Below are 24,864 nucleotides of genomic sequence, written 5' to 3'. Positions count from 1 at the left end.
TCGAAACTGCTAACATCAAGATAATTCTCTGTTGAGGGATGTCTCTCAATTTTTGGATTCATAGCATAAAGAGCACTTTGGAAGAATAATATGTCTGCTTATATAGAGATGTTCATATTAAATTAATTTATAAATGTCTTTTACCTTTATGTAGAAGTAGATATGTTTTTACAGTTCTACATAACTATAATATTTAGCCTTTTTTCCCATTCAACCCTTTTCTCTTGCGCTCTAGCACAGTGGCCTTAAAGCATTAGTGCAGTTTGCAGCTGCTCAGAGATCAACATCCCCACAGCTCCTGATTCAGAAACACCTGATTCGTCTTCTAGGAGGTGCTGTATTCCTTTTATTTACTACCCTTTGTGTTGTGGAAGTTTGTATTCCAAAGTTGCACACAGGTTAACACTGCACAGAAGCAAGGGTTGGAGTACTTGACAACAGTGCTCACTTCAGTTGCCTGAAATCATGGGGTGTAGAATCACCCCAGATTACCCAGACCTACAGATACTCAAGTCTGGAATAGATGGGTACCAACTGTTTCTGGCAATGTTCAGAATTACTCAACTTGTCTTCTAAACAGTTGATAAAGCGACAAAATAGGTATTTCTTAATTGTGAGACCTCACCTTTTCTGCGTGGAGGAGAGAAGGTTCTGGAGAGGCTTCATTGCAGCCTTCCACCATTTTATGAGGGCTTATAAAAAGGAGGGAAAGGGACTTTTTAGAGATGCAGGTAGGGGCAGGACAAAGTGGAATGGTTTTAAACAGAAAAAACTAGGTTTAGATTAACTATTAGACAGAAGTTCTGTACTGTGGGGGTGGTCAGGCACTGAAACAGGATGCTCAAAGAAGTGGTTGCCCCATCCCTGGAAGTGTTAAAGGTTAGATTGGAGGGAGCTTTGAGCAGCCTGATGTAGTGAGTCACATTCCTGCCTTTGACAGGGGAGATGGAACTGGATGATCTTTAAGCTCCCTTTTTTTCTATAATTCTGTGACTTTCAGTACTTTCAAAAGGCTTAAGGTATTTCAGTCCCAGGGCAAGCTATTTTGAGGTATATAGCTTCCCCCATGCTTAGTATGGTGGCCTTTGTGAATCCCACTCTTTGATTTGCTTTCTATTAGATAAAATTCTTAGGTGTGGTTCTTAGGCTTTTATATTGGGCAACGTTGTGAGGCATCTAGTGTTGAGGTGCCTAAGGACCTTCACTCTTAAATATCACTGTGTGTGATATATTAGAGCTAGAGAAATAAAGATTTATGTCTCAGAATTTTGAAGATACATTAATTAAAATTGTCAACAGTTTGGGCAGTTGACAATTGTGGAAATAGCTAAAAAATGCACAATCAAATCAGTGGTAAGCAATTAATTAAATAGATCCTTACTTTAGAGATCTAGACCTTTGATGAAAACACAGAAATTATAGAGGCTCTAAAATCAGATTCTGATACTGCAGTTCAATCCAAAAGTAGAAAATACATGCTAAATGTTTGACTGGTACCTTTATTTTGTAGTTCTCCTACCAAACTTTAAAGGGGAGGACACTCCATCACTCTTAGAAGTAGATATGTTCCACATTTTGGTAAGCAGGTTCATTTTGTTTTTCATATTAATACTTTCTTCTGAGCATAAATTTTTGTGTACTCTGTTAATAGTATCTGTTCACTTGCATGAGTCGCATGATAATAACATGAGCAGCAATCAAATGATTACTTATGACTGCTGTGTTTACTTTTCATTCTGCTAACTTTGAAATCTTTGCTGACTTGTTCTTATTAAATTCCATTCTTGAAATCTCAAATATTTTTACCACTTCCATTGTTAATAAGCATAAAAAAATAAACTTGAGAAATGCACTCAGTTTCTTTCCCTCACTTTCCTTTTGTCTCAGTGTCTCATACTCTGATTCCTTCACACTGACTCTCATTACCTTCTGTATTTTTCTTAGCCTCTTCTTTCTGTTCTTAATATGAATTTGTACTGTAGATTTTTACTGCCATTTAAAAAAATCCAAAGCAAGCATAAAACAGCCAACAAAACCAAACTCGCCAAATAAAATCTGTCTTGCCCTGACTATCTTTCTATCTAACGCTTGGTCTTACTTCCCACTTTTTTCAATGTGCTTTGTCCTGTGTCAAAGAACAGAAATTAAGCTTTTTAGGAACTGGTCACGGCATATCTCTAAAGAGACAATTACCATTCAGCTCTCTTTCGTACATGCCCTAGTGCTCAAATGGTTAATATTTTCCAGTGAGTTTTTGCTACACTTTTGAGTTAGAACTAGCAAGATAAACATACTCAGACTACAGAAATAAAATAAAAATGTATAGTGAGAGCATAATTGCTACCCTGTATCTATTACCAAATTTTTGGTGCTTTAATATTTGCCTATTCCTTTTCACTGTAGGTGGGAGCTGTGTTATCCTTTCCATCTTTGTACTGGGAAGATGCTGTAGACTTGCAACCTTCATCAGTTAGTTCAGCCTATAACCACCTCTACCTCTTCCATCTGACAACACTGGCACACATAATGCAAATCGTCATCTCTTCAGCAGCAGGTAGATCTTTGTGTTTATTTGTGTTGCATTTTTCTGGCATTTTTTGTATAGTTTTTCAAAAATAATGCATTGATACCATTACTAGCTTCCAGATATAAACATCCTCATAGTAAGTGACACTTAGGCCTAGGTGGTAATAACTGTTTTCTAGTAAAAATTAAATAGTATTACATCAAGTTCAGAGCATTTTATTATATCACTTATGTGTGCTTAGGCTAAGAAAACAAAAAAGTTATTGATATATCAGTACTTACTCTAGTCAGTCATTTCAGAGGGGTAACTTTCCCTTCTTCACTCCTTGTAGGAGAATCACATTTCTGCCAGCATCACTGAGCTGCATAATGATAATCCATATGAATTTGGGAAATAAAGTTTTCTTTACCCTTCAACTTAGTAAATACCCAGATCTGAAATACTGAAATACAAATAGGAGAGAATTTAATTTTCCTCTCTATTTCATAGCATAGTTCAAAATTGCCTGTAGACTTTCAAGCTAGTGCTTTGTTTTTTCTTGATAGGAATTTTAAAAAAAATCTAGACATTTAAAAAAATTTCTGTAGCTTAAGCTATGTGTGACAACTTTAAAAATTCAAGGGAAGGAAGCAGTTCTTTACTGAGGATAAGCAATGAGGGAGTAATCCTGATTTTTCCTTACAGCATTCAGTCTTAGGAGAGCATTTCTAAGACAGAAAACAGCAAATAGAAAGTAATTAAGAAAATAAAAGTGGAATTAATTCTGTAATGCAATTGAATAATAAAAAAAAGGGTTTAATATTTGTAAAAGAAGTGTGTCAGGATGTAGTGCATTTACAGTGGATTCTTTTTGTATGCAGAGTCCCCCACTGTTCATTCATCTGACAATAGTGAGGAGGCACAGTCTGCTCAGTTGTTCTGTAGAGAGGTTTGCCAGTACACCAGTGGGTAAGTAACAGTTCAATTGTAGTATTACATTTTCTTGAAAAGACAGCAGTCTGCAGGATTGACTAGGAGAACACAGAAGACAGGAAAAAAATCACTCCTTTTGTATGAGGAGCTGGCACAATGCCTTGTGCTTTCTTCCCATGTTCCTGAACACTGAAACTGGTGAAAAAAATGCTTTTAGTTAAAGTGTCTACTTTTTGTGGACAGCAGAGTGAATCATTAGCCTGAGGATGAAAAAATATCTATTGTGGAGAGAAATACATCCAGCTGCTTTGCTTTGATTATTTTGGTTTAGATCTCTTGTGTTATAAATGGAATCCAGAAAGAAAGAAATGGTCCTGCTAGAAAAGGGGGATAAGTGTAAAGCTGAACACTGTTGCTTATTTGAGTGTTAGTGCCTATTTTTCAGACTTTTTTGACAGGTACACCTGTCTAATTTGAAGATTTAATACAAGTGGGTTCATAAACTCAGTACTCATTCTTTGTAAAAAGGGGAAGTTGGAAGCTGGCTGTTTCACAGAATTTGGGGTACATGAGGGTTGCTTCTACACAGCTACTATTCTACCAATGCTAGCCAAAATACAATAGTGCTAGAATGGTTTGCACTATGAACTATTGCAGCTTTATCTCATTTGTGTTTTACAGTTGCTTTAGTCAGGATATTCCAGGCTGGCTTGTTTGGGATTGTGTTAAAAAAGGCATCATGCCTTACCTTCGTTGTGCTGCTTTATTTTTTCATTATTTGCTGGGAGTTTCTCCACCTGAGGAGCTACTACAAGGTAAATATGAGAAAACAAATGCATGACCTTCTTTGTTTTGAAAGAATTTTTAAATGTTCACAATAATTTAACGATAGTCAATACATGAAAGTAAGACATGGAAAGGAATTGCTAATTCATAAAGGAAGGGACAGACATGTGAAGCTGAGTTGTCCTGACCTGCATAGAAGAGCATTACTTTTGGGTATTTCTCAGTACATGCACATATGGGAATTGTCAGTAATGTATTGATAGTAAGTACTTGTTGATAAAGATTCAGTAGTTTAAGGATAATTTCAGGAATTTAGCCTGAGAAATTGCCTGAAATATATTTTAAAAGCCCAGTGTTTTTGTGCTAATGTTGGTAAATGCTAAAGATACAGGGATTGAGGAAAACAAAGCCAAAGAGGTACAAAGCACATTTTAAAACTCAAGCCTCTTCCTTGAAGGATCTTAATTCATTACTGATACTTGCCCCAAAAAGAAATACGTTATGTGTGAAAATGCAATGAAAAACAGAATCATCAACTATTTAGAAAGAAGGGCAATATTTTTTATTAATAACTGAGACAAAACATAAGAAGTACAATGTATAACAACAAAAATACAAAATTGATTTATGTAAGCTGTGAACTAAAAGTTTGAATTTTATTAGAATATACAAGTCAAAATCTCTGCACATTGGGATATGCTGTTATCCTTACCAGGGGTCTGGATCTTTGATTCTACAGGGAAGAGTCTTTCTAGTTGAACCAACAGTGTAATTTTCTGTAGCAGAAACAATAAATGACCATCCAGCAAACGATAAAATTAGCCCAATTTTATGCAATGTTAGCATTAACTTGATTACAGGAAAATTTAATATCTTTGAGGACTGTCATAAGGATAGTGAAAAATTAAAATGCAAGTAAAGAAATCTACTACACTTGTGTTACATATTATGCAATAATTTAAGCAAGAAATTCTGTTATGTAACTTATGCATAATAATATATATCAAATTTGTTTAAACAGATCCTCAGCTAATCTAAATTATTATAGCTCTGATTAAGTTGACAGAATAATACCCAGCTGTACTATGTTGGGGCTATAATGAAACTGTAGGATTTAGACTATTCAGTGGAAAGCGGATCAGGAGTTTTCTAGTTTTGACTGAATTATTCAGCAGTGCTGAAACACTTAAACACTTTTTTGTGTTTTCTTTTGCAGTTTCTGAAGAAGGGCAATTCAAGGCACTTTGTAGTTACCTCTCCCTACCTACAAATCTGTTCCTGCTCTTCCATGAATACCGGGACACAGTAAATCCACTGCTTCAAAGGTACTCACTGGGGCTGGACAGGCCATGTTCTTCTGTTGTGGTGGCCCTTTGGGAATTCTAGATCAAAACTGTTAATGAATGACTGAGCTCAAATTCATACTGAAGTTCTAAACATTTTGTACATGTACACTGAATCTCTTAAAGCACTTCAGAAACATAAAGCACTGTCTTTTATGATAATTCCAATATTAAATAATTATAATTTAAGGGACTAGTGCTTGCAGACCTATATGAAACCATTCAGACAAGTTATTTTAAACAGTTGCTTGTTTGATATGCCACTCAGTGTTCATTTTTCTATTTTTAATCTGTCTACAGCAAAAGTGCTGATGACACGAGCTCTAAAATGAGAATATGGAAAATCATGTAGCTGGCAGGGTGAGGCTTTGTATTATTTCTTCTCAGCATTTGCAAAATAGACTGGTGGATGTTGAAATTGGCTTAATGGTTAAAAGATACAATTTGAGCATTATGTTCATTGCCATCTGCAGTCATGGAATCATAGAATGTTAGAGGGTTGGAAGCGACCTTAAAGTTCATCTGGATCCAACGCCCCTGCCATGGGCAGGGACACCTTCTACTCAACCAGGCTGCTCCAAGCCTTATTCAACCTGGCCTTGAACACTTCCAGGGTTGCAGCATCCACAACATCTCTGGGCAACTGGTTCCAATATCTTAGCATCCTCAAAGGAAAGAATTTCTTCCTGATTTCTCACCTAAATTCTGCCTCTTTCAGTTTGTGAAAGTAGCAGTAAAGAAAACGTTCTTTCCTTAGCAGTAAAGAAAGAATTGGTTAAATTCTGCATTCAAAACCTCAAATTAAATAAACAGACATACCATCCCCCATCCCCAGTTAAGACTAAACCAGCTATATTGTGTTGGAGAATCTGTATTTAACGTGACCATTTGAGCGCCTCGGGGCAGTAATGGTTATTCCTGGTTCTCAGCGGAATTCTCTGACTCACATTAGCTTGTACTGCAGTGTTGTTTGGTGGGTTTTTTTAACCTCTACTTGTTTTAATCTTTGTTGTCTACATTTCTTCAATTTAGGGACATTTTGAACTGTTGATTTCCAGCAGTCCATATAGCTGACATAAACAGTTCCCTATATGCATTTGTATTAGGATCAATTCCATTTGTAGTATATATATTATTACTTATAAATTATTAGTTTTTACAAGTAAACTATTAAATAAGTTTGTCTTACTTGTTCTTACATATTTGCTTTAAGACATAGAAGTGTTTCTAAGAGAGCACAGAAGATGATAAATGTGAACATTGGGAAAGATCACTAGAAGCAGGATTAACAAATAGTTACTGTGCTACAGAAAAAGAGGTTTCAAGTAGGAGGCTGCTTATTTAACATAATAGTAACAGTTGCCAAATTGTCATGCAGGTTCCCATATGTTTTTTCACAGAATCTTATTTCAGAAGACTGAATTTGATGATTGTTGAGAAATGTGTTAAATGAAGCATACTAGATTGACCATCTGCTGCGGTTCTTTCTCCCTATTCCTTTTTTTTTTTTATTTTTTTTTTCTCTCTTTTTTTTTTTTTTTTTTGGTATAAATAACTTAAAAGTAATAAACATACCAGTTCCTCTCTTCAGTAGCTGGCCAATACCTGCCATTGTTTTGATAGACACGTTTGGCCATTCTAAGCAATCATGTAATAAACCATTGTAAAATAGCCATTAGGTGATGATTATTTAATAAAAGCAGGAAATGGTTTTCTGTTAGCATGCACAATATTTATTTATGCTGTATCTTCTAGCACATGTATTTCAAATGGTCCTCTGTATTGTAGCCCACGTTGAGAAACTGAGTATGTCTGAAGACTGCTTTTACTTTTAAACTCTGTGTAAATCGTTTTTATGTGCATGATAATATTTTTAAAGTGTTTTTTCCTCCTGTAAGCAAAGCATTCTCCTGAAGAAAACTATAAAAAAACACCCCTGTTTTTCCTTGCAAAGTTTTAGGTAGAACTATCAATACTTTTTATTAGAATTTTGTTTGCTTATCACTAATTTCATTGAATGAACCTAAATGTGTATTTTTAACAAATATTGTAATCTGCAAATGTTTGTTTGAATAGGTGGTGTGCTGATCCAGTGGTGTTAAGTTGTTTGAAAGGGAAAAGCATTGCAATAAGGTAAGCTTATTGTTGTTGTTTTCTTCTGGTTTTGACTTAAAACACTTGAAAGAATGAAATGCTTATTGTGGGCAAGTCAGAGATGTCATGTTTTATTCCTTCTGCTCTACTGCTAGAACTACTTTTGTCTTTAAATGTCTCATTTATTACTCCTCATACAGTGACTCTTTATTGAGATTGTGCAACATTGTTAGACTAGTAATCTGTCCTGCTCTAGGAAAGAACAAAAGCTAATTGAAATAGGAAATGTCTTCATACATGTAGGTGATATGTGAAGTTTAAGTTCAACACCTTTGCTGGAATATAGAAATATTGAAGCTCCCATGTGGAGCATCTCATTTGGGATTCCAGGACTGAAGAGTTGCTCTAGAATTGTGGACTTCTGCAGAGATGACCAAAAGCTTAGCAGGGATTTGTGGTTACTTATTTCATTGTTTACTTTGATCTTTATTATTCTCATAATACTTTTATTCCAATTACCCAGGTATCCTAGGAAAAGAAATCATTTAATAGAGCTTCCTGAAGACTACAGTTGCCTTCTGAATCAAGCCTCTCATTTTAGGTAAGATGTGGCATATTTAGTTGTTTTCTTAGGTTTTTTGTCACTTCTAGTGAATTTTATATACTTGCAGTTACTGTAACTGGTATTGAAAGAATACATAAATTATTTTGTAGTGAAGGCATTGTTATGGTTATACTGGCCAATAGTAGCACCTGTTAATTTTAAATGTGAAGAACAACAGCTTGCTAAATGGAGTAACTTGTGTTTGATTGGACAGCATATAAAATTTTTATAGCTTAGCCTACTGGTCATTTTTCTCCTGCGGAATGTGCATTTGCTTTGGCCATAAGCCTGAAAATTATTTTTGCACTGAACAGAACAAGCCCAGATGATGGCACTGTTTTATGCCAAGAAGAGTGAATCATAGGATAATTGAGGTCATAAGGGACTTCTATTGATCATCTTGCTCCACCTCCTACTCAAAGCAGATATCTAGCAGATAAAGAATTTCAAGGAGTGTGAAAATACAACATAAGGAGGCAGATATGTTATATAATTGTGATATAATATGTCTTAGGTGTTTCTTTGCTTGTGATTTGGGGTTTTTAATTGTTTGGATAAGTCTTTTTGGGGTTTTCTTAAGGAACATTAACCTTAGTTAACATTTCTTTTTAAAGTTTTGATTTCTACTGTGACATGCTGGTTACACTTCTTTTAGGTGCCCACGGTCTTCTGACGATGAACAAAAACACCCAGTATTGTGTTTATTCTGTGGGGCAATGTTGTGTTCCCAAAATACTTGCTGTCAGGAGATGGTGAATGGGGAAGAGCTGGGAGCCTGTACTTCTCATGCTCTTCAGTGTGGAGCTGGAGTCTGCATGTTTCTCAAGTAAGTAGCCAGAGTTCATAACATTGTCAAAGCATTTGATTGTTTTTGTCTGAGATAAAGAAACATTGCTTTGACATAAATTATAGCTCACCATATATGGAAGAGCCTGCTTGGAGTTGTATTTTAAATGTAGCTATTATTTTCTTTAAGAATCAGGGAATGCAAAGTTGTCCTCATTGAAGGTAAAACCAGGGGTTGCTTATATCCTGCACCTTACTTGGATGAATATGGAGAAACAGATCCAGGTCTAAAGTAAGTAAATGCTTGACTTCCTACCTTTCCATTTTTATATCTCTTTCCTTCTTATACTCATTGGACAGCACATTCTTCTGTCTAGTGTGTACAGCATTGTATGTAATGTGTGTTTTGGCCTGGAGAACTGATGGAAGTTTCCAGTCAGGAATGTTAAACTTTCTTGATTTTCTCAAGAATGCTTTGTATGCATTTCATCAGAAGCATATGAGAACTGCCATTTTTGAAATGTCATCATAGAAATGGCAGTCATGGCTTGTCACACGTAGAGATATTTTTACATTTCCAATAGACTTGTTGGGAATTTAATTAGTATTAAATTAGTCTAGAGTTAATGTTAGCCCATTAATTGGACAGGTTATCAGTTGCTATTCTGATATGCTAACTGGTTATTCTCTTTTCTCTCTGAAGAAGAGGCAATCCCCTGCACTTATGTCAGGAGCGTTACCGGAAGCTCCATCTGCTGTGGCAGCAGCACTGCATTGTAGAGGAGATTGCCAGGAGCCAAGAAACAAATCAGATCTTCTTTGGATTCAACTGGCAACTGCTCTGAGTCTCTTGATTTTAGTGAAAGCTATGACCTGTGGCAGTGTTTTGAAAATGGAAAGTACTGTGGAAGTAAAAAATCGACTCAAGTGGTTTCTGTAGTTCAGACAATTAATTTATGGATTCTCTAGGTTGGATGTGTCACTGATGCATTGAAACAGAAACTCATATATTTTCCTCTTTCTTTTCTCTCCAAAAAAACTGAAAATCACATTCTGTAATTATTACTCAACCAGAAATATTTCCATTTTTTTCAGAAGTTTGAATTGTTTTATGTGTTTTCATGAGGACAGTTCCCAAATGCTGTTTTTCAGAGCACACACTACATTTGTCCCTTCTATGCCTTGAGAGCATATCTAAATGGTGTTGCCAAGGAAAAGCCTCCTTTACTTTCTTCCTGGGTTTTTTCCCAAGCTTAATGAAGCTTTAAATAGATCGAGATCATACTGGAGTGGAATTGGTGCCAGGTCTTTAGTCACCTGCAGCAACAGGTACAATAAAAAATAAGTTTTACAGAAAAAGCTTGCATACAGATATACCTTGGGATTTAATGAAGAGTTTCCATTGATGCATTCTTTAAATGAGAAGTGTGGAATAGAAAGTGCATGGGGGGGGATTGCCATCCTGCTTGTTGCATCAAAAAAATAAGTCTGTACTTTTTGCATTGCCAGAACTGCACTTTATCTAATTTATTTATCCTCCATTAATGTATATCGTAAGAGGTCTAGGGCTTCACCATTTGCCTAGGTTGTGGTTAGTCTTACTTCTTTTACAGCTTGTCTTCTGAGACCTTCCCCAAGAATCAAAAGTGAAAATACTGCAGGTATGTCGTTGTAGTGTAGCTCTGTAAGCTGTACAAGAGCCAGAGACCTCAGTGAAGTAAACAGCCTTCAAACTATCACTGGAATTAAATCAAGGCCCAAAACCAGCAAGTTTTAGAATCAGAAATAAGTTTGCCCATATATGAGGAATTTTCCACTCATCATCCTCTGTCACTGTTGTTTGGAGTGTGTTTTGGAGTCTGCATAAATGAAATGGTGTGTTTTATGAGGCACGTTCAGTGGTTCAATGCCAGGTAGAGCAGTAAAACGAAGAAAAGGTGGCCGAGTCTGTCTCTTTGCCCTTCAGTAGTTAATAGCACATTGTGATTGAGCTCTCTCTCAATGATAATGTGATTGTGCTTCAGTTCTGAATGTTTCTTGTTCTTTTTTCTGAATTTCAGCCATAATATATATGAGGGAATTTGTAATGTTATGGGTAAAAACTCTTTCACATGGAAATGGCATCTCCTGAGAAAGTTTGGATTTGTCACTCCCCTCCACTTCCCTGCCCATTTGCTATTTAGATTCTTTTGTGCCATTTTAATCAGGCTTTCAAGGGGAGGTTTTCAAATTGATGTCTCAGTGTTTTTGTATTATTTATTTATTGTTTTTTTTTTCTTTTCTGACCATTAACATGAGAGATAGTAGAATCACAATTAATAATTTAGATTTAAATACCATTCTTTTGGGTTTTTTTTAAATGTTTTTTGAGTATGTATGAGTGCATTGAACAGCACCGTAACTAATCTAAAGATGGAATACCAATGATCTCAAACATTGTTCTGGTTTCGAATACTTTTTAAAAACTTTTGCTGTAATCCTTCCCCAGTGATATAGAAAGTTGGCTTTGGTATATTTTCCAGGTATTCTCTTTCTTGAAATTAAGACCATTCTCCTCATTTTGATTCTGTCAGATTCTAAACCTGAATATTAAACTCTTAGAAGACAAACATTAATTCTATTAGTCTTCTTTGAAACACATACTGAGTTTAGAACAGTTGTCATGAAAACTTGCATGCACTGGTGATTTTTATATCATCAAAACACTGCTTACAAACAAAAATATTGAATTAAGACTGGCAAATGCCTCCTTGATACCAAACCTGTATTCTTTTACTGTTTCCCTCTGATATTTACATACTCAGTTATCAAAAACTTTCAGTTATCTTGCACTTCACTGATACAAAATTTCCATTATCCAATATGTAGTGAGATCACTTTGTTTTGTGTCTGAACTATAGTATACAAGGACAGGAGCTGGTAAGAGCAGGTGAGCTCCATTAAAGCTCTGGAAACCTCTTTGTAGCTAAAGAAGTGGGAGAGGAAAGTTGACTCTTTCTGTATGTTTGCACATACTAATTTAGCAAATGGACTCCCCTATAATTCACTGACTAGCGTGGTCATCTTTCATTTCATAAATTACTATGCAGTTTTGTTCACTGTGAGTATAATCTGTATTTAGTGACTGCAAGATGCTTATGCCACTTATTTCTGTTCCATCCAAGCTGACAGAAGTTATTTGATAATGCACATACTGGTATCTTAAATTGCAAAAATGTAAATTTGGAACTTGTATAATGTTCTTGTGCTTTTGAAATAAAATATCTTGTATATGTATATTTAAAAAAAAAGAAATAAAGTAACTTCTCGTAGATAATTAAGTTTTTATTTGAAGGCATTTTGGCACCTCACAGTTCATTTTGCAAGAGTGTTATAGTGGTGTCTGTCAGTATGGGAAAGGAGAAGAGCTGGTAAATGGTTGGTAAGCTATTAGTTTTCCATGTAGGCTGTATCTTGGTCATGCTGTAAGGAATGGTGGCATGCCTTTTCTTACATAAAGATACACTGCACTTGAAACTTATCCTAGTATTTTACAGATGCAAATTCCTGCAGTGTTTACATAAATTTCTTAAAGAAGTCTAAAGTACAGAATTTAATATTTATATGCCCTGAAACTGATCTAGTTGAGTGCTTCTGGTTTTGTATCTTGAAGAACTGGCTGTACTATTTGGCAGATACTTAACCTCTAGAAAGGGAAACTTTATGGTGTTGATCTCATGTGTTGTGTAATACATACTTGAAAAAAAGTGGTTTATTATAGACCTAAGCAAACAGTCAAGACATCTTTTATGTAGATATGGCCAGTACTTCTCGCTATTTATGTCACAGGCTGCTGGTTGTCATCATGTCTTCACTGCTTTATTGAAGCTTTGGGCACCATTTGTGTGTTAATGATGTTGCTCTTTATGCTTAGTAAATGGTTTTTAAGAACTTAATTTCTGAAAAGGTAAAAGATAGATGTAGATTGAAGTCTACTAACAGAAATGTTCGGAAGAAAATTAGAACAAGAATCCTGTTAATTAAGGGAAAAAAGAAAAGAAGCCATAACACTATTTCTTGTGTAATAAAAATCTCAATGTACAAAGTTATATAGAGAAATATTTTCACTAATATATGCTTTGCATTATGGTTGAAATTCACTTATTTTCTAGACAACAACCTTGAATAATCTCCAATATAAACTACTCAGATTCAGAATACATCTAAGTTGTTATTTAGATTCTTCTAACCTATTGCTTGACAAGGTGTTCAAAGATATTTTATCAAAAATAGAAGTAGTTTAATTTCTGTGGTGCAGTCTCTTTGTTTTATGAGTATTTTGCAGATTAGGCTAAATTGGAAGGTTGATACAGGAAAAAATGGCTAATAATGAAAATACACTTCCTTACATGTGTCTCAAATCTAGTTATTTCTAATCCTAGCTACGTTCCTCTACAGTTGCATTTAGTACAGTCAAAATTGTTCATGAAAGTGAAGTTATGTAAAGGAAATTTGCATTGAAGGAGAGCAAGTTGAAATCCCAAGAGGTGATATGTACATAATTTCGTGTAACAGTGAGTAAGAGACCAGTAGCAGAGTTAAAAATGAGACATTACAATGGGACTTGACTTTTCTTATTGCTGTTCATGAGATCAGTGTCCAAAAAGGAGTATAGTTTGTGCTGTATAAGTACAGTTTGTCAGCTTGCAGTCCATCAGACTTAATTTTAGGTTTCTAGGCTTTATGTTTGAGTGAATGAGCTGCAGCAAAATGTTGTGAAGCACAAAGTGGGGACTGTGGGTTTCATGATAATTTGAAGTCCTTGCTGTATTTGTGAAGATGTGTGGTTAGCTTTTTTCAGAAGACTGCAGAACCTTACATCTCCTCCTTAATTGTGCCTGAAATTTAATATCGGACTCTTTGGGTACAAGAATTGAGATGCTCATCCCAAGGTACCAGTTCCTGCTTGAACTATGTTAATTTTAACAAAATCCTAAATGTGCTGTGTGTTTATATTTCTTACTATTTTTTATCTGTGATCAACACAGAGCAATTGTTTTCAGTGGCAATGAGCAAGCTTTAAAGGAAGAGCATTGTACATGAAACTTCTAAAGAAACTCTCATAGTGCCTTCACCAGAACTCAATGTTATAGTGTTTATTTTATTTTTTCAATTAAGAACTTGATAAAGGAGACAGTTTTATGCATAGGTGAGTTCCTTACTTTGGAATTCTCTGTATTGTTATAAATTTTGGCTGGATTAGGCATTAGTAACAAATAGGATAAGAAGTGTCCCCTGAATCGTATTTATTTCTGTATCTGAGCAGATGCCCTGGCTTAAAGGCTTGGCTCACTAATGCCATCTCCGTCTCTATGAATTACAGAGAATTAAAGATGGACTCTGTGCTGCTACCTGAGTTTGTTTCCTTGATCCAATGTGTCTGGTGTTAAATACTGCAGGAAATCCAAACTATTGTGACAGGTGCTGTAAAGGAAGCTGGATATGTAGGGTGTAGTACTTCCATGTTCAGAGGAAATTAATAACTACAAAGGAAAGAAGAAAGCATTTATTAACAAAAGTAAATTTTATCCTGATAACTGTGAAATGAGTGATTATAATTTTGTAATGTATCCATATCAGTGGAGACTGAATGCCTAGACAGGATAGAAATTAACAATCTAATGGCTAAGTAATTACTGATAATAGGTCAGAGAAGGACTGTTGCCTGTGAGATAGATGCTTAAAGTAAGCTAATTTCAAACCCAATCACATTCTATTACTGCAGTTTGGGGTAGTTGGCTGAGAGACAAAGGTTAATGTGCTAAATGCTGATTTGTCTTTTATGGTAAAATGTTTTCTTCATATGCAAGTAAATGAGCTCTGTGGGGGCCAGAGAAAATTGGATAGCTGGGTACTTACACCTCTGCTCTTTGTGTAATGTGCTACAGATGCTGCTGGATGGCATGTTTTGTCTCAACAGAGATGCTGAGGCTGGATCATCACTTCACTCTTCCTTCCAAATCTGTTTTTTCAGAGCAGATTCTTGACAAGCCCATTAACTAACTAGAAAGCTATCAAAAGAGTAAGATCACAGTTCTTAAAATTCTGCAAGCTTTAGTTATTGAGGTCTAGGACTGTTTTACCAAAAATAGCATAAAATTGTGTTGAGGAAGTGACTGCTATTAACTGACACAGGTGACACTTGGCATACTCGCCTGAAAAAAAATACACTGCCTTTAAAGAAAAACATAAGTGACATCTGATTAGTTTGCAACATATTAGTGTCTTTCTCCTTAATCTTTCAGGGAACTACAACTTTCTGCATTCATTCTTTTCCAGCTTTTGTCAGCTAATTATAGAGCTGCTGGTAAGTACTTTTGGCTCTCAGAAATGGCTGAAGGAATTACATACCAGTTAAGTTTTAATCCCTCACTGGCCAAAGTGATTGCAATGAAGACAAGAAGTAGGCATACAGGTAAGTGCAGTGCAAAGGGAAGAATTAACAATTCTTGTAAAAGGAAGTCTCAGCTTACAAATCTAGTTCTTTGAAGGGGTTTTAACATACTTAAATATAGGCCTAACATGTTAGGCTGCGAAGGACTTCCAGTTGAAATTACGGTCATGCACATAGCCTGCTGGAATTACATTGCACAATTTATTTACAGTATATCCTTATAGTATAATTTTTTCTTTTTCCCATGTCATAGGATACAACAGTATTTAGGTAAAGAATTTTTTACTGTTATTTTGCACAGTTTAAAAAGCAGGAATGGTTCTATTTAAAATATTTCAGTGATAAAACTTTTTTACTTGATTATCCAAAGAATGCACTCACAGCAGTAACAAGTAGAATATTTCATTTGGTCTTTCCACCTCTGTTTTTTATTGGTACTTTTTTCCTGCTGACGGTTAATGATCAGATACAGTCACAGGGCATCCTGTAACTGCAGGTGTTTTGGGCATTGAAGGCTTTCACTCATGCATTGACAAAGCTCCTGAGCACTGTAGGTGGGGGCATGATGTGCAAGCTGTCAGTCTGTCTGCCTTTACTGATTACAAATAACCTCTTACCTTCCCACCCCTGGATCAGTGGGGTAAGTACTTTTGAAACGAGGAGCTTTCAAGCATCTAGGATCATCAGTGTTTCATAGGAAGTATCTACTTGTTTTTAAACTTGTCCTATCACATGCTGGTTGGAAGCTGGTGCCTGCAAAAGCTGGCAGTTAGTTTTCTTAAGCAGAGAACTCCTTTCTGCTGTACCCTTTGACTTTCACAGAAGTGAGGCAACCAGCTTTCTCTAAACTATTGGAGGGAGGAGAAGGAAATGTACTTCATATATTTTGAAAAAAACAAGTGAAATACTTTTGTGGTAACTTTTATTGCCTTCACCTGAATTTTACATACATGGCAGATTCTTGTAGACTGTAATATACATATATTTTTGTTAAAATTTCTCCTTTCCTAGCTTGCACCACCAGAATCTTCATTTCAGTTTTTGTCATCTTTTTTATAAATAATGTTTTTATCCAGTCTAATAATTTCTTTTGGGATTTCCCTGCTCTTTGGGTTTTTATAGGTGTAATGACAAACTTCTTTGCTACCTATTCAACTAATTTTATGTTAGTACGTGTAGACCCACCCTGTCTGAAATATTTGCTTGTGCATAATGATTATTCTGATGCATTCAGACCATTATAGAAGTCTGTAAGTAAAGGAGAGAAAGTGGGGGAAATTCCATATGTTTCTTGCAACATTGAGAATCGGGGATTTTACAAGTAAAAACACATCCATCCAAAGAAGTATCAGCATTTTTGGAGCTGTCACCAGTCTGTGGTTTGTTAAATTGTTTTACTAGTTTTTCTACTTTTTTTTCCCCTACCAGATAAAATCTGGTTACTGTAATAGAGCAAAGCTACACTTGTGATGTGATTCCTTGGAAGATTTGCCTACCTAGCTGCAGGGATAGATTTTGTTGCAATATTAGTTTTGTCACAGTCTGTGTTTTGAACGTTAATGTTGGGGTCATTCATGCCTGAGACAGTGGAGATCTGGTTGGCTTTGCTGAGATTCTTAATGATGTTGATGTTGTATTTGGCAGTTTCCACAAAACTGTTTTCTAGTAACCAACCATCTGATTCACCCTCCAGATCTCCTAGCAGAAGGACATTCTTCATGGCTGTTTGTAGGTACCGGACACCAATCAGAACAGAGAGCTGTAAGAAACAGTTAATGGTTAAACAGTTGAAATTGAAGCCTCAGTCCTATCACTCTGTCAGTTTTCATTGTGTATTTACAGGCCTTATAACTGTGTAAAGCAGACAGACTCTTTCTCCTAGCAACATGTCTAACTGCTTTTCCAGTTAATTACATTTTTAAAGAAAAATAGCAGGGAGAGATGGATTGTTTCTCCCTTCATTCTTCAGGTAACAATCCCTCTTTAATTTTATTAGTATATAAATACCTAGAACTTATACCTAGAATTACTCGTGAACCTTGTAGCTTCAGAGACTGCAACTAATTGTTGTAGAATGGTTGATCAGTTAATGGAACCATCAGTCACTGTGAAAGAAAAAATTGTAGTATGTTAATTTCAGTGGATTTTTTTTCCACTGACATTGATTAAATCAGTATTTCTTACAAGGTGATTTAATCATTCCTGCGTAAGCCATATGTGTCAAACATTGCCAAGGCATGAAAATTAAGAAGAATGGCCTATAGCAGAGGCTCAGGTCTAAGCTTAGGAAAAAGCTCCACTTTCATTGTTGTGTTGGAATCAAGATCAGCTTGTCAATATTTAAGTTAACACAGAGAGCTGCCTCAGAGCTTTTCACATGCTTTAGGTTATTTCTGGCATCACAGCCCCTTCTAGAACTGCCTGAGGACTGTTGAGAACTACTTAAATTACAGTGTTAATATTTATGTAAGAAATAGAGCAATAGTCAGAAAAATAAAACATACTAAAAAGGTAAGAAAACTGTATTGGAGCCTGTGCCATTGGGGAGTCCTTTACTTGCAGATGACAACATCCAGAGGGCTCTTCTTTACAGATGTCAGCAGGAACACTGCAGCTTTGCAGGTGTGTAGCTTGCCTGTGATGTGCTTATTTTGATTGCATAACCAGCAGCCCATTCTACTTTGAAAAGGATGATATGCCATGACATGGTAAAACTATGTAATATAAAAATGAGTCTTTGAGATATTAATAAAATGCTCAATTTTAATTGCAAACAAAATGAATGCATTGAGCCAAAGACCTACTAATATTTTATATATTTCTTAAAACTGACTTAAAACAACACTCAGACCTTCTCATCAAATTTCCTTGCCATTGTGTCACTGTATGTGTCATCCTGTATCTGATCCCATAAATGCATCAAGGAAGGGAATATGCTATATTCTGTTAAAAAAGCTCTATAAATTATATACATGGTTTCTGATAGTTCTTATCCTCAACAAGATTTCCTTCTGCTCTGTGGACTTAAGAAAAGTTGTCTTTACAAAAAAAAAAAAATCCTACAACATGCCTGAAGTGCTTGTGGACCTTATACTGAATGCTGAGGTACTTTTCATGTGTTACACCGTCATAGTTTTCCATCCAAAGACAGAAGACTGATTAATCTGATAGAGACCATTTTTGAGACACTTACCTCAAATAACCAAATAAGCAATGCTGCGATGCCAATGGATCTCATGATTCCAGTGTAGTAATCCAGCAGAGCCTCTCTGCACCCCTTCATCCAGATGTTGAGCTCCTCTGTGAGGAAATCGTAGTTGTAGTGAGCACTGTTGTTTGTCAGCTGGTACTGGATGCAGGGCCGTGGGGAGCTGGGGTTGCAGCAGCTGAAGGGGACTCCATCCACTAAGAACTTCCCATCAACGTTGCTCTTCAGACGGCTGCAACAGGACAAAATCTGGGCATTACAAACCTGGTGTCAGCAGCAGGCAGTGCCTGTGGTTTTAGGAAAGGGAGTAACTCTGCTGCAATGTTGGCCTCTCCAGCATAACATTGAAAATGAGCATATACCTTCAACAGGAAAAGTTGTTTACTGCAGGAACACTGAATATGGGATTTGCTGTATTTAAGTGTGGTATAGCACAGAACCTCATGTGGTTCTTCATTTGTGCCACAAGACATGAGTTCAGTGTTCAGGGAGATATTTCCTTTGTAGGTATCTTTGTGCTGAATACTAAGGACAAGTTTTGGACTTGTTTATCTTGGTGGAATTCTAATGGAAGTTATATCCCTGGAAATCCTATGTCTTGCTACTTCTGGATTGATTTTTCAACCTAATCATTCCATGAGAGAGATCCTAATACAAGAACAACTTTGTATGCCACTGGAACCACTGGAAATCATCTGCTGGCCTTTTGCCACTATATCCATTGCAAGGACTGGTCCAGAACACGTTTTGAGACTAATTCACAAAGGATTTTCTACTTGTAATTTTACTTTCTATAACTTTAAGAAATGTATTTATTGCTAAAAATAGTCCTTTCTCTCCTCTATAAGACCAGGAGGAATACAAGTGGTGAAAGAGGAATAGGAAAAGAAATCATAGGATGGGAAGAGAACACAGTCTCAAACTAACCAAGATTTTCTGGAAGGCTTGGCATCTGTTTTTTTCAGAGAAAGAGATTTTCCAGAAACTGGGCAGTATCTAAGATGCCGAGAGACACTCTCACACCTTGGGGAAGCAGCCTCTAAGCATGTATCTATTTTCATGCTCGGTGGAAAAAGCTGATTTCCTGAGACAGCCCCAAGGGTGAGAACCATGCCCTAGTTTATCAAGCCCAGGCCATTTACCCTTTGTAAGGATGCCAGAATACATGAAAAACAGTTTTCACTTAGATATACAGCTTTCACTATTTGTCAATAGTAAATTTTCTAATACTTTCCAAAACTTATTCATTTATTAATGTTTGCAAATAATATTTTTCTGTTGTACTAAAGCTGATCTAAATGAGAGGGAAGGAAATAATTACAAGAAACTCATCAGGTAAACAGAAGGAGCAGAAACACTGTGGTCCAGTTTTCATCTGGAATTTGGGACCATCAAATTAATAAATGTAACCTTCAAATGAAACATAAGCTGCTAGGAAGCTCAATATTTGTGTAAGTGCTGTGATGGCAGAAAATTTGCTTTTATTTTATTGCTGTGAGCCTACTAAATACAACCTCTGTTTTTGTTTCTTGTTCTTTTCTTTCTCTCTTTTTAATTTGGGTTGTAATGGAGGTTTGTGGGGTTTTTTTTGTTTGTTTGTTTAGTTTTTTTGTTTTGTTTGTTTTTGGGTTTTTTTTAACTTAAAATTATCTCAAAAACATTTTCCTCAAAGATCTTTCTAGGTAAACCAGGGAGCTCACCTGCCAGTTCCCACTTAGGAATGGGATAGGCAGGAATTTTTCTCCATTTTCAAGTCTAGCTTTTCATTTTGTGGCCATCATATACTCGGTGATGGCAAGAGATTGGAATCAATGCAAAAGAGTCCAAATAATCTGCTGAAAGTAGACTGAAGTGTGTGAGCCATGTTGTGGGTATAGGCAAAAGCAAACACTGGAAGGGAAGGAAAACAGAGGGCTCCAATGTGGGAGGAGAAAAGAAAGTTCATAGAGGAGAGGAAGACTGGCACATTGTGAAAGGGAAGATTTTACCTGGGGTGTCAAAATACCCTCTATGTTTCAGGGTATTATATATTTAATGACCCCAATATAGTACAGCGTTTAAGATGGTTGAAATACAACCTCTTAAACTGGATCTTAAGCTTTTCTTTTCATGCCAAGCATAAATTTAAACTTTCTTTTGTTCCAGTCATGTTATAAAGAAGAATCCCCTTTCTACTGCCAACAGTAACAGTTTCCAGACTTGGGTTATATAATTATGCCACTGTTTCCTCTGCTAGTGGCAAATATAAAAATTATTTCTTTTGTATCTTGGTACTTAATAGTGTATTGGTACTGTTAGACAGGAAGACCTTAGTAAAATAGTTGGTGGAGCAAGACATTCACTGCTATTTACTATTGCAATTCAAAGTTGTTATGGTATTGTAAAGCAAAAATTTGCTTTTGAGCAAAGGTGATTTTTACCCAACCAAAGCAATGGTAGCTTTGTGCTGCTGTAACATCATGTTCCTACCATTCCTACTGACTGTTTCCATGCCTTGTCAAATTGTGGTGTTGGTAATAGAGTTGTAGAAAAGGGTTTTGCAGGAAGGTGGAAAGTTCAGTTTTGCAAAGGTTACATGTGAGTTCACAGTATGTCAGGTCTCACCTGCTTTGCCTCTTGATCGACAAACTACTGACACAGAGTACAAGTTGAAACCAAGAAAGATTTGATTCCTTGTCCATCCTTTCAGAACATTACTAGCTGGGCTTTACTTCCAATGATTTCATATCAAATGTTTTGCTACCAAATTTTTGAAAGTAATGGTATAATCTTGTTATACAGCATCAACTTGGATTCTGCCAATCAAGATAAAATTAGGCAATCTATCCACAACAAAAGAAATACAGAAATTATTTTCCTCACACACATTTCACTATCACCTTCTGCCTAAATGGTGCAAAAGCTAATTGACAGTGCATTCTCAAAACAATGGCAGAGCACAGGTGAGCCTGCAGAAGAAAACACAGCTTAATTAAGACCCTGGGTAAAACATTACTGCTTCTGCCTCTCTCTCAGAAGTAAAAGGAAGTATATTTTACTTTTGACCTCATACTAAGCTACTACTCCTAAATTCCTGGGGATCATCTTGTCTTGTCACTTTTCAGCATAGACCCAAGACTTGAAACAGCTCTGGTCAGTCTGCTCTCTGTGACTTCCTAACATCTTCTTGAGAATGCTTGTATTGCTTTTATTTCCACAGACAAGTGTCTTCTGTATGCTGATGTCCTTGTTTGTACCCTCTTAGGTCCTGCCCTCTGGTATATTTGCAGTTCTGTATATATGCTTTGCTACGGTGGCAATTTCAAATTGCGAATTCTGTAAAAATAAGACCTTTGGCCTCCCTTTCTCTGGCTTTGTTGTTACTGATTTTTGAGTTCAACAAAATGCAGCATTTGACAAATGCCAGTCAAGCTCTTTCCGTTTGTCTTTCCTGGTAATACAAAGCTACTACTCTCTTGTCAGTGAAGACCCTTTTCACCTTTAGAAGAATTATTACAGACTGGATTGTCTACTTTTGGTAGTTTTTAATTTTTACCTTCTCTGTAAGTATTACCACTCTTCTTTTTGAGCATATCATTTCACAGTTGCTACATCATGTGAAGCACGACCACTAGAGATTAGGAATTTCTGCTTTTTTGCATGCGGTGTTTGGCAGTTTTTCACATGTGAACATACAGATTTGAATTTGGGATTGCAAAGTCTAATACCTTTGAAGAAGAGGGGTCTTTCAGTGCTTAGAATGGACTGTGCAATGTACTGATAGTACAATCCTTTTTTTGTTACTCTTATCAGCTCACTATAAATGAAATTAAAATTTTGAGGTAGCTAATTCACCACACTGAAAAAGGAAATATATCTGCTTTGCTTAGCATCCCTAAAGACTTAGCAAAAGGCTACTTTTGATTGTACATGTATTTAGCATGTTGTGTGAGTAACCTGGTCATTCTATGTTTTTTAATTAAGATACAAAGGCCCAGAAAAAAGGGCTTTCCAGTCTCAAAAGAGTTTTTCTCCTAGAATTTTTTGTTATGACTGATAAATACTTACTCCAGAACCTCCTTGGAAGCCATATTCAGATACCGAGGAGATACCCACTGAATTTCAAACCAGTCTCTAAAGCCATTGTTTCCACAGCAACGGAATCCAATTTGTAACAAATCCACTGTTTTCTTTAAGAAACATCGCCCAGGTATATCTGTGTCTTTATAGAACTTAATGGCATCCCTCAGTCCCAGATAGAGAGACTCTTCCAGCTCGTTCCTCATGGTATAGCACATGAGAGCACCCACCAGGATACAGAAGGTAAAACAGAAGGTACATACGATGTATGGCAGCATTACTAGTTTCCATCGAGAGAACTTGTTTGCATCTGAGCAGTCATAGCAGATTTTGCCACCCAGAAAGTTGATGATACATGCTATGACCCCTACAGAGATCAGCATGTTGGGGACAGAGTTAATGTCCCCTTTTGCCATCACTTCATTGCGCTTCTTGATCTCTATTTTCAGAAAGAGGCCAAGACTGAAGAGAATGATCCCACTCACTACAGAAACCCAGTTGAGGATCCATAAGATCTGAGCCAATTTGTCCCGCTTGGTTTTGGTGAATTTGACTTTGAGGACAGCCATAGTCAGACACGCATTAGGAAAAGAAGCGTAGGTCAAGGAAAGCTCATAAGCTGATTAGGAGCATGGATCCAAGGCGTGCAGAAATCTGAAGAAGAGGGAGAGAGATTACTGTCTGTTTGACCAGATATTTATAGAGCCTACAAAAGAACTTCCTGTACAGCCTCACACACTCTGAGTCCTGCCAAGGGACTACCCCAATGAAATTTATTGCTTAAATTTCATAACAATGTGAATCACTTAAAAAAAAATCTAAGGATTTAAAATTAGAAATTAGTGAATAGTATGAACAGAGACTCTGGGTTCCTATGAATTTTCATCAAGACCAATTTTCTGTGCAGACATGATATCTAAAAGTGAACTGGTCTGCTGTCTTTCCCCTCAGAAGACTCCCAGTGTCTTCCCCTTCTACTTGTTGCCTATATTTTTTTTAACAATTATAGGTATTTATTATTACTAGTTTCCTATGTTATGGTCAGGTTTGTGTTCAACCATATATACAGGCGCCTTTTTTTCTTTGCTCTCCAGAAAACTGACTTGTCTTGTTCCTGATTTACAACTCTCATTAGAGTGATTTTATACTGTAAAACTTAGCATTATATAATTATATAGTAATTTAATTCCACTAATACAATGGCATTTATGAACAGTAAAGTGTAATCCTGTAAATCTGGGAAAATAGAGATCTATAAGCAGCATAATATTTTCTAAGTTAGTGGATGCTATTACTGAGTAAAACTTGTATCAGCTAAAACAGCAGATACACCTGGGGACAGACAAGCTGGTTAGAAGTAGGGCTACACTGACCCGGTAAAGGATCCCCAGCTGCAGTGAAGCTTAGCATTGTCTAAACAGATTGTTGCAGAGTGCAGTTTAAAAAAGTAATGGAATCCCAGCGTCTTCATGTGCTTACGTCGGAAGGAATCAGTTCTGTTTGTACAGGAAAGGAATAGGTTGTGTGATTCATGTTAGGATATGGTTAAATATCTTCATACACTAAGATTTTAAGGCTTTGAGATGTAATTAATTCAAGTTGCATTTATTTACTCCTGCATTTACAGAGAAAACTAATTAATCTCAAAGCTATTCAGCTCTGTGTATCTTTTGAACAATACAGAGAATAGTGTGGAAAATACACTGTATTTTTCCTTACCAGTCTATTTCCAAAGGTGTTGAGGCCAGCAGCTTTCTGAATTTAAAAACAGGGTCCTAATTGTAATGATTGTTAAGGTTGATTATCAGTTATGGCTGAATATTGATTGTGATCATATTGTGATAATCATATAAATTATAGACATCTTAGAGAGATATCCAGAGAATAGTCATTTATAAAATTACAACACTTGCTTCACACCATTCTTCTTGAGTATTGTTCAGACCTCATTTGAAGGGATCATGCTCTGGTGGTATAGAATTAAGCCTCCCTATGAATTCAGCTGACAGTCTGAATAAGCCTGCTAAGCCTGGAGACAGTACCTTTGATTGCTTCACCAGTTAAGCAGTTTGTGACTTGACCTTAAATAACTGTAAGTGATGGCTGCTAATA

The 24,864-nt window shown here is 36.2% G+C and overlaps 2 protein-coding genes across 5 annotated transcripts in view; one reads left to right on the top strand and one right to left on the bottom strand.

The window, feature by feature from the left end:
* Nucleotides 1–12,368, top strand: part of UBR1 (ubiquitin protein ligase E3 component n-recognin 1) — a 56,270-nt gene extending 43,902 nt beyond the window's left edge. For all 4 annotated transcript variants that reach the window (XM_021533529.3, XM_021533527.3, XM_021533528.3 and 1 more), the window contains exons 37-47: nucleotides 236–332; nucleotides 1,511–1,578; nucleotides 2,404–2,554; nucleotides 3,388–3,475; nucleotides 4,121–4,254; nucleotides 5,442–5,550; nucleotides 7,645–7,701; nucleotides 8,186–8,263; nucleotides 8,922–9,092; nucleotides 9,243–9,344; nucleotides 9,756–12,368. In XM_021533529.3, the coding sequence (XP_021389204.3) occupies nucleotides 236–332; nucleotides 1,511–1,578; nucleotides 2,404–2,554; nucleotides 3,388–3,475; nucleotides 4,121–4,254; nucleotides 5,442–5,550; nucleotides 7,645–7,701; nucleotides 8,186–8,263; nucleotides 8,922–9,092; nucleotides 9,243–9,344; nucleotides 9,756–9,897 (1,197 nt within the window). In that variant the 3' untranslated portion in view covers nucleotides 9,898–12,368. The remainder of the gene's footprint in view (nucleotides 1–235; nucleotides 333–1,510; nucleotides 1,579–2,403; nucleotides 2,555–3,387; nucleotides 3,476–4,120; nucleotides 4,255–5,441; nucleotides 5,551–7,644; nucleotides 7,702–8,185; nucleotides 8,264–8,921; nucleotides 9,093–9,242; nucleotides 9,345–9,755) is intronic.
* Nucleotides 12,369–16,841: 4,473 nt separating this feature from the next.
* Nucleotides 16,842–23,461, bottom strand: LOC110472127 (photoreceptor outer segment membrane glycoprotein 2). The gene is made up of 3 exons (XM_021533525.4): nucleotides 22,741–23,461; nucleotides 18,679–18,925; nucleotides 16,842–17,244 (listed from the first exon to the last, which is right to left on the bottom strand). Exons 1-3 carry the CDS (start codon nucleotides 23,319–23,321, stop codon nucleotides 16,978–16,980), a joined length of 1,095 nt encoding a protein of 364 aa, XP_021389200.2. The 5' UTR covers nucleotides 23,322–23,461; the 3' UTR covers nucleotides 16,842–16,977.
* Between the last annotated feature and the right edge of the window lie 1,403 nt (nucleotides 23,462–24,864).

The sequence above is a fragment of the Lonchura striata genome, chromosome 5, assembly GCF_050655825.1.
Source record: "Lonchura striata isolate lonStrDom1 chromosome 5, ASM5065582v1, whole genome shotgun sequence".
NCBI classification, from domain to species: domain Eukaryota; kingdom Metazoa; phylum Chordata; class Aves; order Passeriformes; family Estrildidae; genus Lonchura; species Lonchura striata.
Note: the sequence above shows the minus strand (reverse complement) of the source record. Positions and strands in the feature narration are given on the sequence as shown.